This window comes from Ostrea edulis, chromosome 9 (genome assembly GCF_947568905.1).
Source record: "Ostrea edulis chromosome 9, xbOstEdul1.1, whole genome shotgun sequence".
Taxonomy (NCBI): Eukaryota; Metazoa; Mollusca; class Bivalvia; order Ostreida; family Ostreidae; genus Ostrea; species Ostrea edulis.
The window spans coordinates 39310395-39330955 of NC_079172.1; the positions used below are offsets into that span (position 1 = coordinate 39310395).

Genomic DNA, 20561 nt, shown 5'->3' on the forward strand with positions numbered 1-20561 from the left:
TAAAACAATAAGTCATCTGAAAATAAAATGTGAATAAAAAAAACAATTCAATTCTGATTTAAATTAAAACACGGTAAATGATGGGGGAAAAATATTTTAAAAATCCTACTGACCTTAGTATACTGTTCCACTAGCTTAGTGAAATAATTGAACAAGCTATGCTGGGGCCGCAGAAAATCGAACTGATAGTTACGTTGCTCTCGATTCATTAAGTTGGTCAGAAACTGTCGTCCATTTCTGGCCACAAACTGTGCTGTCAATTTCACTACATCTCTACAAGTGATCAAATGCCAACAATTAAAAATCAACAAAAAATTGGGACTGTAAAAAGCAGGGGCATCCCATTGTGGACATTACTCAATCCCAAGTACATTGTATATGACATCAGAAACCAACAGTCTCATGTCAGACTATGATTTGCACGGGTCACATAACATACATGTAGCATCATCTCAAACACACCTAACCACTGTTTAACCCACATTTGTACATAATTTATACACATAATCCTACTTTCCTACAATGTATAAGGGGATAATATATCATACCTTCTCTTGAAGTTTAAAATTTGTGATTTTATAAATAAACTTTGAATATTTTAAGGTCAATAATTTGTCATTCATAAAACTCTGGCATTTTACATTGAATAAAAATGCAGAAACAGATTTTGGGTAACAACAAATCCTTCAGGACTAACATATTAGATGCTGATATGACAAATTCCTTGGGACTTACAAATCAAATGCCGATATGGACGGTGGATCAGCAATAAACTCAAATTCTGGCGGGGGCTCCTTAGGGATAATTATTTCTTGTATTATTTTAGCCTGTTCAGCTGGCTTCTGTGAAAAAGGTGCACCCGGTACTGGCTACAATAAATGACATATATCATTAGATTTATACTTCAATAAGTTCAAGAAGCAATGAATAATAACAAAGTATATACAAATGTAGTCCGAGTGTAGTAATAGCTGTTACATAAATAGTTTGAACAAAGAATCATTAAAGAGGAGGATTTCATATTAATACCTTTGGTGCCACTGGTTCTGATCCTGAAATGAAAGTAAAAAGTCATTGTCTGGTGTTATATTCATACTGAGTTACAACATCAGACTTTTAAAGAAATACTTTGAACATGAGCTACAATGTAAACTGATATGGTCTTCCTTCAACCAGTCTTACATTTATGAAAACTATGATGAAATACTTTGTTAGCAACTAGCAAATTAGTACATACTAATATTGACTATAACACATACAGATATTGAACAGAAAATACAAAAAACAAATGCAATGCATGTTTACATACCACGTCCCTCCTTGAATTCTCTGACTTTATGCTGATAGTAAGCATGGTAAGGGTCCGAGGGATTCAGAAAGTTAAACTTGGCATTGTTCATTTCATTCTTACGAATTCGACTTTCGAATTCCGGTCCATTCCTAGCGACAAAACTGGCCGTCTTGTCTACAATGTCTATTTGTATGCTAAAGAAAAATAATATCTCAAATCCCAAAACATAGGGTTCAAATTTCAAATGGAAATACTCACAAAACACAACCAAAAATATAATTCAGTGAATTTAATATCCTCACAATATTTAGCAGGTTGGGAACAATTCCCCAACAACAAAATATTCTTGCGAAAACGTGATAATCCCTCTTTGGCGAGAGTAAATATATCCTGTACAACCGAGATAAACACCCGTGGAGTACATCTCTTCATGTTTCATGTGAAAAGAAGTAAAAGTGCTAAAATGTCTGCTACTTCTGCAAATATATTAATCAAAACAAAAACACTCACAATGTATATTGGATTTCAGACTGCTTCCCTCTTACGCAGCAACTTTGATATGCAATTTCTTTACCATGTTGTTAATTTCATAGAAACAATTTGCATCCTGTTGAGTGTGTGTCGCACATATTCATTATTTTCAATAAAGACGCCAAAACACCTGTTTATGGTAATGTTTACTTTCTCGCTATTTAAAGAGGGATAATCGCGTTTTATCGAGAATATCTCGCTATAGGGAAAGTGTTCCCAACCTGTTAGTAGGGACACCTCCAATAGTTTACCTAATACTCTCTTTCTACTTGTTTAAAATGATTCTGTGAGAGAATATTAGTGAGAACATGTCCCCACACCACTTGTCCTCACTAATCTAATATTTTTGTATCTACATCTCTCACATGCTGTGGATCACGTTTATAACGACGTAATTCTGAGGACAGAATTTTGTCCTGATAGTGCACTTTCTGTCCTCACACCTTTTTCTGTCAAATGGTTAAAAATTGTCCTCACTATACACGTTTTATCACCTCTCTCTCTCTCTCTCTCTTTCTCAAAAACATTGCAGACACCGAAACACTCGCCACAGTGTAACTTCCAGCGACTGAGCTGAAGTATTAACGACTGAAGGATACTCCTTACTTCTGGCGGTGGATAGATGATCCCAATCACAGGTTTAGCTACTGCAAGCTCTTCATCCGTCTTGTTCTGATTCTCCGTGGGTAACTTCATTGTTACCGGAGGCATTTTTGCAGAATGAGAATCGCGTCTACCACACGATCGTCAAAATGGCTACCAAGGGCACACAACTCTTTACAGAGTTTGTTAATACGTACAAGAACTTATTCGTAAATAAAATCGGTGATCCCTCTAACTTTATGGAAGAATAACACACGCTAAAAAAATTGATTAGATTACAATTACTTTGATAAATAATCAATTAAATTTCTGCACTCTACAAAAGTAAATAATCAAAATTGACAAAGTAATTAATTAAAGTCATGTCATGATGTTAATTAACAATATTGTCGAATATTACATGCATCAATAGGGGACCTATAGATATATGTATATTATTCATTTTGTGAATATATATACTGTTTGTACATTTATTATGATGCATATTAATACAGTATAATGAAAAAATAAGAGGTCCATAGGCCACATCGCTCACCTGAATCACCTTGGCCCTGCCATTTGTTAATTCAGTTGCATGAACATTGCATGTGGTTTTAAAAAGATATTTTTTCCCCCATCAATCTTAATCACAGGCACTTGTTTCTGTTTACAGGGATCTTAATTCCCAATGACAAATTTTGATCCGATATTGTGGCCCCAAAAGATCAGAACATCATGCACTGAAAATAAATTCACATGACAAAGAGAATTGCCTCAACACCAATATGACTAGTAACAATAATTCATGATCTTGCAGGTTCTGGATCATTAAAGATGAAAGTCACAAGGTCATAGATCATGGTATGATACGAAAGACCTTGCTGTCATAAGAAATCTAAAATATGAAAGCATTTGAAGAGATATTGAATAAGTCAGATTCTTATTACTATAGTAATGATTAATATAATAATAAAATTTATATAGGCGCGCACCTTATATAAATTAATTAAGGTGTTTAAACGTTATTATTAAACGTAGGTCAAACTTCTAGGTCAAGGTCACACATTATTGCATCACATGAAAGGTCTTTTCATAAAGAATGTTATATGAAATATATTTTAAAAGATTTTTCCTATATATTTAGCATATAACACTTCAAATGATCCCCTATTGTGGCCCCATCCAGAGCAGCCATTTAAATGTGAAATTTCCTGGCCTAGTGGTTCTTGAGAAAAAGATTTTACCGTAGATATATTTATAATTTTGTATGTAAAACTTTGATTCCCTACTATGACCCCACCCTACTCACTCATGGGGGTGGGGGGTGGGTGGGGGTTGGGTTGATAATTTTAACAAAATTGAATCTGCACTATGTCAGGAAGCTTTCATGTAAATTTGAACTTCCCTGGTCCAGTGATACTTGAGAAGATTTTCAATGACCCCACTCTATTTTTGTATTTTCATGATTATCTCACATTTGAAGGGGATCGACATAGCCCTTCATTTGAACAAACTTGAATCCCCTTCACCCGAGGATGATATATACCAAGTTTGATTGAATTAAATTGGCCCGGTGGTTTCGAAGGAGACAAATATGTGACAAGTTTACAGAATGCAACAAGTTTACGGAATGTGACAAGTTTACGGACAGACAACAGACAAAATTTTAGGTAATCAGAGTAGCTCACCTGAGTTTTCAGCTGAGGTGAACTAAAATACTTCAACGATGGCATTTGAATAGACTATGTATGGCTTCAGCCTTGCTCCATTTGTTGTCATCTAATCAACACATGAAACCAGAGATAATGACGTATGTAATTGATGGCATACGGGGGGATTACAAGTATAGTGGACAGTATAAGAGGGAACTTATACTGCCTCGCTAGCTTTTCTGGTGATGTGGTAGAGTCTCTCTTTTGATCACGCAAGTTAAGTAATGGCGAGCGTGATCAGCACTTGGCTGGGTTCTGCTACACGTTACTTGTCTTCCGACATTCTGTTGGAATTCCCATAGACACGAATTGTGCTCTTTTGTAAAGTTACCTGTTTTTACAGTCTTATGAAAAAGAATTTATTCAAAAACTTCTATGAGAGGAAAAAAACCTCTGCTGTAGCCTTTAATTCGACATTTATATATATGTATATGACAACGTTTTATCTATCAACAATAATTTTCATTCATATGTCGATTCGATATATACCTGTGAACTCGAAAGAATTGCCCACTTCTGCTTCATATTTAGATATTCTATTGAAAGTAGATATTAACGGCAAACCAACAACTCACCTTTATGACAAACGGGATGATTTCAGCTTCTCCATTGTTAACATTCATATAGCAATATCCCACTATCACCTGCATATGGTGTGTATATATCTCAACCGATTCGATACACAAGAGCTTTTTTTTTTTGCGTATGATCAGTTTTTAAATCAAAGCAGGTCGACTTCAATTGAGACTGTTGAAACCCCTGTACCATCAACTTGTTTGTCAGTATCTTGCCTCGATTTAAAAACTGACTATACGTCAGAAAAATCTCTTACGTATCGAATCAGTTGAGAGATGTAGGTGATAATGGAATATTGCTACATAAATATGGGAAGTTGACGATGGAGAAGCTGAAATCATCCTGTTTGTCATACAGTTGAGTTGTCAGTTTGCCGTTAATGCCTACTTTCAATAAAATATCTAAGTATGAAGCAGAAGTGAACGACTGTGGTGTCTTTTATTTCGAGCTCACAGGGATATATCAAATCGACATATGAATGAAAGTTATCATCGTTAATAGACAAAACGTCAATATATCTAAATGTCGAATTGAATGCCACAGCAAGATATTTCTTCTTCTCGCGTATAAGTTTTTGAATAAATTCTGCTTCATATGAATATAGAAACAGGTCAGCTAACAAAGGATCACAATTCGTGTCCATGGGAATTCCAATAGACTGTTGGAAAACCTGATCACCAAAGACCACGAAGATATTGTCAATGAGGAACTCCGGCATATTTTTTATCTCAACTTCAGAGTACTTATGCATGGAATATCAGAGTGGTGTTTAACAAAGTAAGTTTTTGGATGACTGATCACTAGATACGAATATTTCCTTTTTCCATTTTTGTTGAAGAAGCAACTGTCTATGATGTCAAAAAGTCTATAGTCTTTTAATTTAATGCGAGGAATGGTAGTGTATAATGTTGAAAAGTCATAGGTTTTGATGTTATTGATTTGGGAAAAGTTTTGCGATTTCAATATGCAATGGTTATATTGATTGTTCAAGATAACTCTGAATTTTTTTAGTAGAATGCAGTGATTTGAGTGCCGCTTTTGTCTTATTGTTTACACATATCCACCTACACATTTGTAAAGACGCTGCATCCCTCTTATATTTGCACATTTTTTACACCTAGCTTATTAAATACTTTCCCCCAAAGATTGAGCAACATTAAAGGCATTCATACTAATCAAGGACGATATGAAACAAAACCAGTATTTTTTAAATATGAAATCTCCCACTTTTTCTTTTGTTTTATTCCCGGGGTTGGGGACAATGTACCGAGTCCCTGCTAGATCTTTCATGTATTTATTGAATTGAATATCCTCCTAGGTATTCCTGTAAAATTTTACGGAGATGTGTTAATTATGACCAATAATTGCATGAGTCAGTTTAGTTGCACTGATCAGAAAGAAAAAATTGCCTTTACTGGAAATCCCCATTACAATATCATCCTTTGTAAGTTTAAACAATTGAAGTTTGGTATATTAAATAAATAAATAATAATAAACTAAAACATATAGCTTCATCACTTTTGTCCTCGTGATTTCATTTCTGTACATGTCATTTTAACCAATGCTGTAATTCAACTGTTTTAAACACATGCACTAATATATATACCTTTTACAATGAATTCCATTTCACATTTTTATAGCTGCTGCACGCAAAGCATCAAAGAAAATTGTCTCGTTTGAGACAATTGAAGGAGAAGTTTTAGATGTTTTCGGGTTTGCTCCATACCTTCCTGGAGGAACTGCTAAGGTATATGAAGTTTGTTGTCAGAAAAATACAGTAAAACATTGTTAAATCTTATGCTGGTCTGTTTATACAACTCTGTAGCATATCACGTTGCTCATGTCTTCATCACGTTTGAATATACACAGTACATGCAGTTGTCCGCATAAATGAATAATAATTTTGTAAATTTATGTTTCATGTTCAAATCTTTTTTTTCAGAAAAAGGGGAAAGAAGTAAATTCAAAAAGAAGATGAATTTCCATCAGATTCGAAATAATATATATGGACTGATTTTCCAAAAATACAAATTTTATTTGTAAAGAAGACTGTTGTTTATTTTATTTTATTACAGTTCAGGTTTTTAAACATATTCACAGTTTATATAAAACATTGGTGAAAAGGTTTGAAAACATTTATGTTGCAAATACAAATATAAGAACTGTGACAAGTCATGTTACAAATACAAATATAAGAACTGTGACAAGTCATGTTACAAATACAAATATAAGAACTGTGACAAGTCATGTTACAAATACAAATATAAGAACTGTGACAAGTCATGCCACAAATACAAATATAAGGAATAAAAATCTAGTTTGTTTATATCATTAAGGTGTTTCTGTACACTTTGTGGATCATACCTTTATCAATTATTTATAACTTTGTCGATTATACCTCTGTGGACGATTCATGTTACTCAATGCTTCCATTATACAAACAAACAAGACATTTATTCCTTCATTAAATTCCCAAATGTTTTCATGTCAAATCATAATTTGTAGTCTTCTAAGAAATGCCAGAATTAAGATAACCACATGTATTCTTCTCTTCTAATTTTTCTTGATAACCTTCCTCTTCAAAGCATTAAATTGAAGTCAACAGACATGCATTGCCTGGCAGGACCTTAACCCATTTAAATCTGTCTTGTGGGAAAATTCTAACCATTTGTGTGATCGAGTAGCTCTACCAGAGACTCCACATTAAATCCAGAGTGATCCTTTCTGTTGGTTCTACATTCATGTACATCGGAGGTGACAATCATGTACTCTGCCAGTTTTGTCTTTCCTTTCTCCCATATTCCTTGATATTTCTATATTCCTAGGTCCCAGCCCCCTTAATCATACACATCCAGTATTCTAATCACTAAAAGTACATGCCCCCATGCTTAAACAATTTTGCCCCAAACCTCCACCCTTTCAAGACTGGAAATTTTCATCAATATACATGATTTTGAATTTCTAGTTCAATTGAATAACATCACTAATCCAATTCAATAACATTGTAATCTGCCACGTCTGTTTCCTCATCCAGGTCACACAAATCAATCACTAAACTGGTCCCCAAAGATGTCACCTCCTTCTTCACATTCATAGTCTCCGACGAAGTCTCAATGCTCTGTGATTTGACCTCTACTTCTACTTTCAAATCGTCCAGATTCCCCGGATCAGGGCTTTTATCGAGAATGACAACACTGTTCGGATCAGCAATCATATTCCTGCTGTTGCCTGGTCTGTCAGTTCTCTGGGGGTCATAACATGTTCCTGCTAATCCTTGAGATAAATCAAGATCCTGTTTGAGGACTCTCCCTCGCATGGAGTTAGTGGAGACTGGGTAAGGAATGGGGATCACAGTCACGCCCATATCCCTTAGATCTTGAGCAGCGACATACTTTATTGAGAGTTTACTGCGAAGTGAGATCAGATCCCAGTAGTCTGTTGATCGATAAGCATTCTTCAGCTCCAGGACACGACCAGCTTTTGTGGTAGCCATCATATATTTTCCTAAAATCAGACAAGACACTAAATATACGTACATGTAAAAAATTACTAAACTTAAGGAAATAAAATGTATATTACAAGTGCAATAATGAAATGAACAACTAAGATCAAGTCTGACATTCATTCATTGATCACTCAATTGTTAAATTAATTAATGGACAAAATTATATCATATATTCTTGTTTTCATCTATAACTGGACCCCAGTGGAAATAAGCCTTTATGGCTTTTTGGGGGGCAAATTCCAAGAAAAGGGCATTTTCAACTTAACTATTTTACATGCATATTTAAAAGTATACAAATTGAAATGTTTTCCATGTATAGCAGTCAAGATTATATATCTTGCACATTTCTGTGTGATTTCTTAGAGGTTACAGTGATTCAATATCTGTGTTACTCTTAACCATGATTGCAAATATGCGCCATTTTATACCAATTGATTAAATGTGCCTTTTATCTGAATAAAATTGATTTGGTTTTACAAGAGTTATAGCTCTTTGGATAAAATGAATAATCATTTGTTGTAAAGATTCTGTAATATTTAGACTGGCACTGACCCTGTGTGACCCTTAAACTTTCACTTTTGGAGCCTGATGTGAAGTTCAGATGCCGAGTTCTAACTGCTCGCTTTGTCTTCTTCAACCTGGCATTCCAACACTCCACATCGATCCACCCCACACGATCTGATGTTCCAGTCCGGGACTAGAATGTACAATATACAGTATAACAAACATATGTTTTACAGCATACTGATCCAACAAACATACGATTTACAGCATACTGATCCAACATACATCTTACAGCAGACTGGTGTAATGCTGGTATAAATCATCATTACCAGTAGTCAAACATGTCTTATACATAATTTTATACTTATCACAGACACTTGGGGCATAGATTATGCTCCCCCCCTTATTTTTTTTTCTGATCTGGAATCAACACTTATATTTTAATCTTTACTTATGTTTCGTAAATATACATTAAAGATCACTCCAATATGTAATTTTTTGTCTGTATTCCATATTAGTAAAAATCACGTTATCAGCAATTATAAGAAAGCTTACAATAACCAATGTCCTGATTTTTACTAATTCATAACATATAGGGCTCACGGCGGGTGTGACCGGTCAACAGGGGACTCCTCCTCCTAGGCACCTGATCCCACCTCTGGTGTGTCCAGGGGTCCTTGTTTGCCCAACTATCTATTTTGTATTGCTTATAGGAGTTAAATGAGATTGATCACTGTTCGTTATCTTCACCTTGCATACACAAAAAATTACCTTTTTGGATGATCTTTAACATATATTTCCAAAACATCAGTAAAAAATTTAGTTTGTCAATCCCAGATCAGATAAAATAATAAGGTTGGGAGGTGTTGCGTTGCACGGTCCATGCCTCAAGTTATTGTGATACTTCTCACTGATGAGATCAACAAGTGTATATTGAAAATAAAACCAACAACAAAAATATCTAACAAACCTGAGTTTGTTTCAGACTCGGCATTGAAAACAAAAACTCTCTCAAGGATATCCCATCACGGAATCCCTTGATAATCCTGAAATAAAGTAAATATATTGACAAGATATGTGTCTGAAATCAACTTCAGCTGAAGACTTTTCTAATCAAGTGAAAAATTCTCAAACTGGACCAGTTTTTGAAAAAATATATCAAAGGACATTATCAACATCCCAAGGTCAAATATTTTGTAGTCATTATATCGGTCTTCCAAACTAATATGTTCCAAGTTATGAAATCTCTAACTGTGAAGTCTTAAAAGTTATCAACAATCATCAAGTTTCTGAAAAGCGGGTCAAGGTCACAATGTCAAAAGTATTGGTATCCACTTGTCACTAGAAACATCAGTGTGAGTTAACAAGACATATTTGTAAAACATGTGTATTACATGCATGTTACTACATTGTAAGTAGTCTTCACTCAACTGAAATCGTGCTTTAAAAAACAATTGAGACCTAGCTTTTGACCTAAAAATCAATTGGGGTCATCTACTATTGTATACTGTAAATTCCTAAATATACGTGAGAAATTTATCATTGCAAATTGAAATTATTCGCTTTTATTTTTATATTGCTAAAATACATGTACAGACTCTTGATCAAAAGAGCACGCTTGTGAATCTATGTTCTTGCGATTAAACGCATATGGGTCATCTTGCGATATTAAGTACACGCGTAAAATATTAAGGAATCTGCTATAGTTATTGATAATCAGTTTAGCTATAAAGTTTGATGCCTACAGAGTTCTTGAGTTATCAGTGGGACAATAACTAAATGTAAACAAAAAAAATCTCTGTGACCTTTGCTCTGAAAATCAATTGATAAGGAATTCCCTGCTATGACCAATCTATATGAACTTTGATGACCATTGGACAAAGGGTCATCAGTCGGACAACTATTGCTTGTATGCTCCAAGAAACTTCATGACCCTTTAACCTTTTCATATCAAAACCATTAGCAGTCATCTACTATGGCCATTCTGTATAAAGGATTCTCAAGCTATGGAGCAAACAGCACTGATAGACCTACAGATGTTAATCGAAATTCCTTCTATTCCTCATCAAAGGATATATATATATATATATATATATATATATATATATATATATATATATATATATTAAAATTGCAGAAAAAGTCCATGGTATAGGTTATAAGTAGAATATATATATAACACTCTTATTTCATATCATTTATTAGTAATAATTAAATATTAAAGGTCATCTTTTAAGCAGTGATGATTTGCTGCAATGTAACTCATCATTTTAGTTGTGAGTAGGTGGTAGATAATTTTGTTTTTTGTCAAACTTGAACTTCCACATTAATGTCAGTGTACACAATCTGCCTGGAAACAAATACAGGTAATCACTATGCATTAAAATTAATAAACTGACAAAATGACACCATTGCAACTTTCAGGATTGACACCATGCTATTCCGACTACAACCCCCCCCCCCCCAAACACAGACTAAAATGGTGCAAACAATGACCAGCATGAGATGGTTGCATTATAGTAAATCAACTAATCGCACATTAACAGTTTGTTTTATTTTTCACTTTATAATTATAATTTTACACAATAACATTACGTTTTATTTTTCTACTTTAACTATTCTCACAATTACATTACATTTCATTTTTTATCTTTAACTATTTGCACAATAACAATACGTTTTATTTTTCTACTCTAACTATTCTCACAATTACATTACGTTTTATTTTTCTACTTTAACCATTCTCATAATAACAGTACTATGTTATATTTTTCTATTCTAACTATTGGCACAGTAACATTACATTTCTACTTTAACTATTGACACAATAACATTACGTTATATGTTCTCACTTTAACTATTGACACATAACATTACGTTATATGTTCTTAATTTAACTATTCACACAATAGCATTACGTTATATTTTCTTAATTTAACTAGTCACACAATAACATTACGTTATATTTTCTTAATTTAACTATTCACACAATAACATTACGTTATATTTTCTCACTTTAACTATTGACACATAACATTACGTTATATGTTCTTAATTTAACTATTCACACAATAACATTACGTTATATTTTCTTAATTTAACTATTCACACAATAACATTACGTTATATTTTCTTAATTTAACTATTCACACAATAACATTACGTCTTCGCCCATTGCTTACTTGTTCCTCCCTTGTTCGATACTCCTTGACGTCACTTTCTGGCCATCGATTAACAGGCGGTAGTAGTGATGTTCGTGGGAACTAGGACTAGGCTTGACCGAGATACAAACGGAAAATGGTGTCACTGGTTGGTCCTACAATATGCATTCAAATGAAAGACATTAACCATGTTGACTTGCTAGACGAACCACATGACACAAACAGATATGGCATTGCAAGCATATCACTCTAAATATATAAACGTATTACGACACTATGCATATAAATGTAATACGACACTATATAGAGAAATGTATTACGACACTAAATACATAAATGTATTACGACACTATATGTCATTTTCTGAAAAATTTACAATCACTCCGAGTCTTTTTACCCCTATCAAGAAAGTTAACATGTGTTTGGTTCTCTTTTGATCATATTTCATGAGTGTGTGTTCATCTGTGGAAAAGGTTAAGCAATAGGCCCATGGGTCACAACAATCACCCGAGCCACATTACACACTCTTGACTGACTAAATACTTCTAGTGGCTCAAAAATAAGTTAGGACCTGCTATCGGACCAATACACACGTAAAAAATACTGTTATTTTCACAAACTTTAATCACTATATATATTGCTATTTGAAAGATTCTGTGAGATGCTCACAAGCGATCTTTATAACTCCAGTGATTCTCTGATGTGTGAAAACTTTCGCCCAGATGAGACACAAACTTTAAGATGCAAGATTCTCTGTTCTGGGTGTAGATTACTAAAGATTCTCTGTTCTAGGTGTAGATTACTAAAGATTCTCTGCTCTGGGTGTAGATTACTAAAGATTCTCTGCTCTGGGTGTAGATTACTAAAAATTCTCTGCTCTGGGTGTAGATTACTCGGCGATAATCAAACATGATATAGATGGTGATCTCTCCTCTGCATGAATTAGATGAGCAAGAAATGTCGTGATACAGCTGTACTCAGAGCTCTTCCCGTGGCTCATACCTCTCACACATTGTGAAGTGTAGCCAAAGCGTAATGGAATCATCCGAGGATTGCCGATCAATATAGTTTTAATGGTGGCATCACTCTTTCCATCCCTCAATAATTCAAAGTCCATGGTCAGCTTTTTTACACTGAGCTCAGAGTAAGTAAATTGAAACAAAGCTTGACATAAGGGGCTGAGCAGATGATGGATACAATTTATGCATGAGTGAACAAAGCTGACTCAAATAGTGAACCCCTATGATTTTTTTAGATACTGACACAACACAGAGTTGAACTAAGGCAGATTTTACTGGAGTGGAACCACTGATTTCTTGGCTTTGATCACTTAAATGGTCTGTTGATTTCTCTGCTCTGATCATTTAAATGGTCTCCTGAGTTCTCGGCTCTGATCATTTAAATGGTCTCCTGATTTCTCGGCTCTGATCATTTAAATGGTCTGCTGAGTTCTCGGCTCTGATCATTTAAATGGTCTCCTGATTTCTCAGCTCCGATCATTTAAATGGTCTCCTGATTTCTCGGCTCTGATCATTTAAATGATCTGCTGAGTTCTCGGCTCCGATCATTTAAATGGTCTCCTGATTTCTCGGTTCTGATCATTTAAATGGTTTGCTGAGTTCTCGGCTCCGATCATTTAAATGGTCTCCTGAGTTCTAGGCTCTGATCATTTAAATGGTCTGCTGAGTTCTCGGCTCCGATCATTTAAATGGTCTCCTGAGTTCTAGGCTCCGATCATTTAAATGGTCTGCTGATTTCTTGACTCACCTGGATCTCGATCTCATCTCCCACCCTCTCCTCTGTCCTCTGTTTAAAGCTAACGGGGGAGCACAGGTCACACTCCACGTAATTCACTCCGTTATGGAAGTACTCCGGTAGAACGGTGTTCCCCACCAAAACACTTAGAGAGAAATCCGTATTGAAAGGCATGTTACATCCTTACATTGTCCAGTACTGTCTAGATTAAATCTGAAAAGTAAAATAAAAAACATCATAACTTTGTGGATATTCTCGTGAGAGATGACCAGGTGAGAGACTGTGAAAATATCTGCACAAGACCAAAATAAAATATAAGTGGGGGGGGGGGGGGGGTGTGCCTGACCAGTCGGACCCCCTCCCCTTTCGTCAGAAAATTCGCTATTAAAACAGGTAAAAATAACGCACTTTGAAGGCATCCACTTCAAAAACCAAAATTAATGGTAGAACTCCCCCTTTTAAAACATTCCTGGATCCGCCCCTGATAATTACATTGTAACAGGAATAATTTATGTAATGTATAGTTTACATCATATTAGCAGCTGATTAGTACAAAAATGTATTTAAATTATAAACATTCTTCATTGCAAAGTAAGAATGTATGTATTAGCATTTTGTGGGGTGGGGGATGAGTTCGCTCCCCTTTTTTTCTGACAAAGACCATATCGATCCTTATTAATTAAAATATAATTATTAGATCCTTATCAAAATATGTATTATACCCGCCTAGTGACTTTTCCCCACCTTTACTGATTGGAACTTTTCAGTAAATAAAAAATACTGCTAAAATCGATCAATAAAATATTCAATACTATTGACAATAGACAATGGGCTTGGCAAAGTAAACTAATGGTATTTTAACTCCCTGGCACTCTATTTTTTTGTGAGATCTGTTGTAGGCTATTTAAAGGAACACTTTTTCATGGAAGAAAATACACGTAATGAAACCGCACATCATCTATCCCATTTTAGGGTTATCGTACCTTATGAAGACAGTATTTTTCCGTGCAATGTCACGGAAAGATCCGAAACTGCTGAAAGCAAATGCTTTTTCTCAGAAAAGTCGGTTAATGCGAAAGAAGAATATTTTACCACGTGACATTACGGAGGAATGCGGGTGGTTTTGTCCCGATTACCTATTCGCACCTTTACCTGAACGCCCCAAGTGAATTCGTCCTCAGTGGTTTCGCCCCCATTGAGTATGTAGCAAAAGTGGTCTGAACGATTGATCAGTACATACTCTCCTTTAACGATGAGCAATTGAATTGAAATTAATGAATGCTATATATTAATTTATCGACGCCCAAGTTATGTTCATTTTTATCAATATACCAACAATTTTGGGATGTTTATATACGACAACAATGGTTGGGACGATTGATCAGAGCAAATTCTCTTTAAACGATGAGCAATTTAATTGAAATTAATGAATACTATATACAGTATATTAATTTAACGACGTCCAAACTATGTCCATTTTTATCATTATACCAAGAATTTTTGCCATGGCAAGTTGCATCAAGTTCATTGTGGAAAATCAATAAGTAAAATTTATCATATGAAACAGAATTAGCATTATGTAGATAAAATTAGTGTGTCTATTATATGATTTTATTAATCTTAGATCTATTTATATAAATCACAAAATTAAGAATTTAATTTTTTGAAAAATTAGCAATCATAATGCAATCATATACATTTCATAACAAACATACTTTCAAGAGGCATTTACTGCCGGTAAAATTGAATGAAATTACAGACCACAGTTTAGATTTTTTGAAAAAGACAAAGTAAACAGGAATATTTTTTACGCTTCACAGATGTCAGACATCGGTAACTACACCAATTCTAACGCGCACCTACACGCTGTTGTACCTATAACTAGATTCTACGCAGGTAAGTCGGGGCGAAACCACTCGATTAGTACACCGGGGCGAAACCACTCGATTATAAGCTAATCTTCAACCTTATGTTACCTGAATTGAAATTGGGACGAAACCACCTAGTGCGAATCCACTAGGTGCGAATAAGTAATTGCGACGAAACCACCCGTTACCTTACGGAATCTGCCGAGAACGGTAATTTTCCCACGCACCATGATGGAACTGGTTTCCCAAGAAGTAAACTGGTTTCTCGCTGATTGGTGCTACACACACGAAAGAAGCGAGGTCAGCAGGATACCAGTTTACCTAAGAAGTTGCAGAACTGTAGCTCTCTAAGAAAATATTGGGACAGATCAGAGAGCTGCAGATCCATCCCTTATAAAAGCACTCGATTTACGGCACACTGCACTGCGGTCTCATAAATATTCCGGTAAGCGGTAAGTGCAAGTAACAGTAAAGCGCAGTACGGTCGAAAGTCACGGGTTACGATTTTTTTTTTTTCGCGATCTCTCCGATCGAGGTACATAAAAGTATAACATTTTTCTGAGAATTATTCTGCAAACGTACCGAACCAGAGTTTTCACTGGACGTTGTCGAAAAGCGACAATCTGACTAAAGTACAGGCCTATATTATATTAAAAATATTTAATATAATATAGGTCTGTACTTTAGTCAGATTGAAAAAGCGGTATATCTAGTCAAACTCCGTACAGTGTCAATTCTCCGGGACTACTTTCCCCTACGAATAATGACACTGCCACAGGCGTGTTATAAAGTCGAAACCAAACACGGTCGAAAAAACTGGCCGATTTTCTAAAGTAATCCAATTCATGCAAAAATATTAATCAAGACTATATTTTATGTTTCTATGATTATTTCCACAATACAGAATAATTAAAACTGCTGTATTTTGTGATCGTGATATTGTTTTAATGAACAAGAACAACCCACCCACCCACCCCCAGTTCGGCCAATTCGTCGCCAAACAGCCTACATATAAAACGATAGTTGAGGATGTCTGTCGGTGATTTGTAACGATTAAAATTAATCGTTGATACCGTTGCCCAGCTCTGGCCACATGAAGGTTCCTCATTCACTCAAGAGCCATAAATTTTGAATAAAAATTTAAACTCCGAACGTAAATTCTAAACTATATATACTCCCTAAAGTAAATTATGTAACCCAGAATGTGTGCATTTACAATAATTTGTCATTAAGAATGAAAAGGAATTATGATAATACAGTCTTTAACTGTTTAATCGTCTTGATGATGAAATGATATGTTAAAATGTGTCGTTTCTCTTCGATACTACATAGGAATTTAAAGCGTTGAATTACATGGTGTGTGCATTAGTACGCTGCATCGAAATAATAATTGAATTATGAATTATTCAATTACGAATATGTTTGAACTGAAGTTAAAAAGAAGGACGCTATTTATAGAGCATATCAAAGTGTATTCGAAATATTACAACAACAAAAAACAGAAAGAAAGAAAACGAGGGGGGGGGGGGGATCTAGGATATGTGTTTTCAAATCTAGGGCATCTCAACGAGAGTAGTTTGTCAAAACAATTTCACATAGTCCTGAGAACCTTGATGGCTGTTGTATAGTTGTATAGACTTTTAAAACTTATGTTGTTAAATAATTATTTGTATTATCATTTTCATGTAAAATAAATTGTATTTTTCTTGAAAATGTTGGCTTGAAAAGAAAATGCTGATTATATTTATATGATTATACTGTAGTGTTAATACTATTTAAATGTTTAATTATAAATAAATGTATGATGCAACTAGATAACTAATGTGATGTTTTTAATACTTATTATACATCATAGCTATTCGTTGAACTTTTTCTTCACTTGGAGCGACTAGAGCTGCCTGGCCGAGTTCGTGTACTACACATGTATAATTACAAATAATATGTAGGATGACACAATAAAATGCGCATATAAATGCACCGTATATGCAAGTGCGATTTATTTAAGTTTATACCTTAGATATGTCTATGGTCAATGCTAAAAACGCGGACTTTCGGTAGATTGCATGATCAGCGACTGTGTTCAGGTCTCGGCATTTATAAAACGTACAACATTTACCCCTTTTTGGTAGCTGAAAACTCTGGTTCAGTACCATTCTATCGACAATTAAGAGAGAAATCATGCAAAAATCGCTATCCCAGTTTTTCGGGTTTCGGCCGTACTACATTTACCGCTTGCCAAATATTCCTAACAATACTTGTGTCCAAACAACCATAGACCTTCAAATATTCATTAAAGCCCTATACGAGCCGAAAATTTAATCATTTCAAACATTTTTAACCTCAAAGCAGAAGGTATGTCTGGACACAAGTATAATAGGAAAATATGTTTGGAATTTTATGAGACAGCGATGCAAGAATTTAGCGATATAAGACCTCAACCGTGCGCATTTTTTTCCGGTGCCGCTGCGCTGTATTTAAAATCAAAGGTTTTTATAAGGGGTGAATATGTAGCTCTCTGATCTGTCCAAATATTTTCTCAGAGAGCTAGTTATGCAGCTAGTTGTATTACGGATGATGTAAAAATCTGAGGACTAGCTGCATTAATTATTGCTAATAACAAAACGCATGTTCGACTAGTTATACTTGGCGCGAAAGCATTCCTATGTGAAAAAGCCAATAACTGAATGAAACAAAAAATTACGAAAACTACCAAAGATAAAAACGTGAAGAAATGACTTCTCCCACCACTGCTTGTGTGCCTATATAGCTACAAACAAGTATGTATGAATGGTATTCGAATACATTCACTTGTAACCATAGAGCGACTATGTAGTCCGTGTGTTCAGATGACTCAATGTCAACAGCTTTTAGATGTCTATGAAACGTATCCAAATTTTTCAGCTGCTAAAATATCAGTTTTGACTGACAAAGTGGAGAAAAGAAAAGGCATTTGTTCTCAAAACAAAACTCCCCAGGTTCCAACGCGATGAAGGAAACTTGGGAAGATGTCACATCCTAAGTCAATGCAGTACATTCAACAGATTATGTCCGGTTGGGGAAGAAATGAAGAAAAAGCGAACATGCCTAAACAGCGAAAGTAGGGAAAAGTTGACTGTGGGACATTCTAAACGAATACTGAGTTTATCACAAAGATCACATGTTTGGATAAAGAAAAAATAGAAGTATTGAATAGATATTCATCTTCAATATCAAATATCGATTACACAGACCAAATCTACTAAATTTATACTCCTTATGCAATGTCAGTCTTAATGATATATACTTATTGAAGAGCAAGAAGTCATAAATATATATAATTCCCACCCTCCTTATAAACAAGGTTATTGGGCTCGTTAGTATATGTCATAGAATGCTGAAATCAACAATACACATATTTCTAGACCACTTTTCAATAAATCTCTGGATGAAAATTAAAATCTTTTCCAAGATACTGGAAAGTGGCCCATGTTTTACCTCTTTTTAAAAGGGAAGGCCCGTCTTTGTCATGCAATTATAGACCAGTGTCCTTTTTCAGCTGTGTTAGCAAAGTTATGGAAAGAATAATTTTTAAACATGTATACATTTTTTTTTTCACAAGAAAAACTTATTTTACAAATATCAATCAGAATTTTTGCCTAGTCATTCTACAATTTTCCAATTATTAGAGACTCATCATGGCATTGTAACAAGTAATAATGATGGGAAATCTAGGTGTATGGTCTTCTGCGACCTACATGTATCTAAAGCATTTGATAGAGTTTGGCACATAGGACTACATACTTGTGGGATCAGAGACAGTATTTTTCAATGTTTTACTAGTTATCTTTCTTGTCGGACCCAAAGAATTATGTACAAAGACCCGTTGTGTTTAAGTGCAGGTTTAAATGCAGGGGTACCCCAAGGCTCTGTTCTTGGACCTCTCTTATTTTTAATCTGTGTTAATGATGTTGCTGAAAATATGATGTTTTTCTGTAGATTATTTGCTGATGATAACTCAATTCAACATGCATCTAAAGAATTTAAATGAAATTGAATTTACTTTGAATCATAACCTTAGCATCATAGATGAATGGTCAAAAGAATGGGTGTTTTTAAAAAGGTTAATCCCTCTAAAACTAAAGCTGTACTTTTTTCATTGAATTAAGAGCATTGATCCTTCTAAATTATTTTCAAGATTGTCAGCTGGAGTATGTGTGAGTGCACAAACATTTAGGATTGAGCTGGTCCCAGAATATAGATAAAATAACAAGTATGACTTACGAAAAACTAGGACTTCTTAAAAAAAAATCAAAACTTACTTTAGGAAGAAACACTCTTTTAAAGATGTAGACTATTTTTACAAGACCAGCTTTAAAATATACCTATGTTGTTTGGGATGTATGTAGAGCTTTCTGTTTCATCTGAGAGCTATCTCTTGGAAAAAAGTTCAATTAAGAGCGGCACGAATTAATACTGGCCTTCATATACTAGCTTCTAGAGATTTTCAATATTTAGAAACTGGTTTAGAACCTCTATCTTTTAGACGAGCAAAGGTTAAATTAACAAGACGCAAAATATTATAACGAAGTTCCACAGTATCTAAAAGAAACAATGCCCAGTAAAATAAACAACATGCCCACATATAATCTTGGATCTTGGGTAGTTTTGTGGCCCCCGCTCTACAGGAGTCTTCGCTAGCGAAGGGTGACGTTCCACGGTGCTCATCTTCTCGTAGAGCGTCACCCTTGGCTAACGAATCGTCAATGGGCAATTTTATCAATAAAAGTGAGGAACAGGCATGAATCCTACCAGTGAACTTCGCTATTACATATGTAAGAGAGCGAATCCCATATGCCCATTGGTACTGATAGAATCCATGCCTGTTTCTCACTTTCTTTTTTCACAGACGCTTGTTTCATTATTCATCAGCTGTTCATAATGTATATGCAAGTTGAAATCTTGATGTGAAACTCTATAATTTAGATAATTTACCACCACCTTACCAGATGACTTAACAACATAAATTAAAGCAAGAACCTTTCTGTCTACCTCAGTACCTGTCATCCGAAATTTCTCTATTTATATAAATCAGTAGAT

General features: G+C 34.7%; 2 protein-coding genes across 4 annotated transcripts in view; both read right to left on the bottom strand.

Annotated features, from left to right (window-relative positions):
- The window catches only part of LOC125659670 (splicing factor 3A subunit 1-like), a 15857-nt gene extending 13264 nt beyond the window's left edge, over positions 1–2593 (bottom strand). Inside the window, exons 1-5 of the mRNA XM_048891413.2 lie at positions 2422–2593; positions 1310–1474; positions 1030–1052; positions 736–869; positions 114–273 (exon numbers count right to left, since the gene is read on the bottom strand). Of these exons, the coding sequence (XP_048747370.2) occupies positions 114–273; positions 736–869; positions 1030–1052; positions 1310–1474; positions 2422–2533 (594 nt within the window). The 5' untranslated portion in view covers positions 2534–2593. The remainder of the gene's footprint in view (positions 1–113; positions 274–735; positions 870–1029; positions 1053–1309; positions 1475–2421) is intronic.
- Positions 2594–6723: 4130 nt separating this feature from the next.
- Positions 6724–20561, bottom strand: LOC125659672 (uncharacterized). Of its 3 annotated transcripts, none has more exons than XM_048891418.2 (6): positions 20522–20561; positions 13630–13830; positions 11884–12017; positions 9672–9747; positions 8750–8894; positions 6724–8196 (listed from the first exon to the last, which is right to left on the bottom strand). In XM_048891418.2, the coding sequence occupies exons 2-6, from the start codon at positions 13789–13791 to the stop codon at positions 7676–7678; spliced, it is 1038 nt and encodes a 345-aa protein (XP_048747375.1). In that variant the 5' UTR covers positions 13792–13830; positions 20522–20561; the 3' UTR covers positions 6724–7675. The 3 variants fall into 3 exon arrangements, with proteins under 3 accessions (XP_048747375.1, XP_048747373.1, XP_048747372.1); XM_048891416.2 differs by having other exon boundaries at positions 20514–20561; XM_048891415.2 differs by lacking the exon at positions 20522–20561 and adding an exon at positions 14601–14739.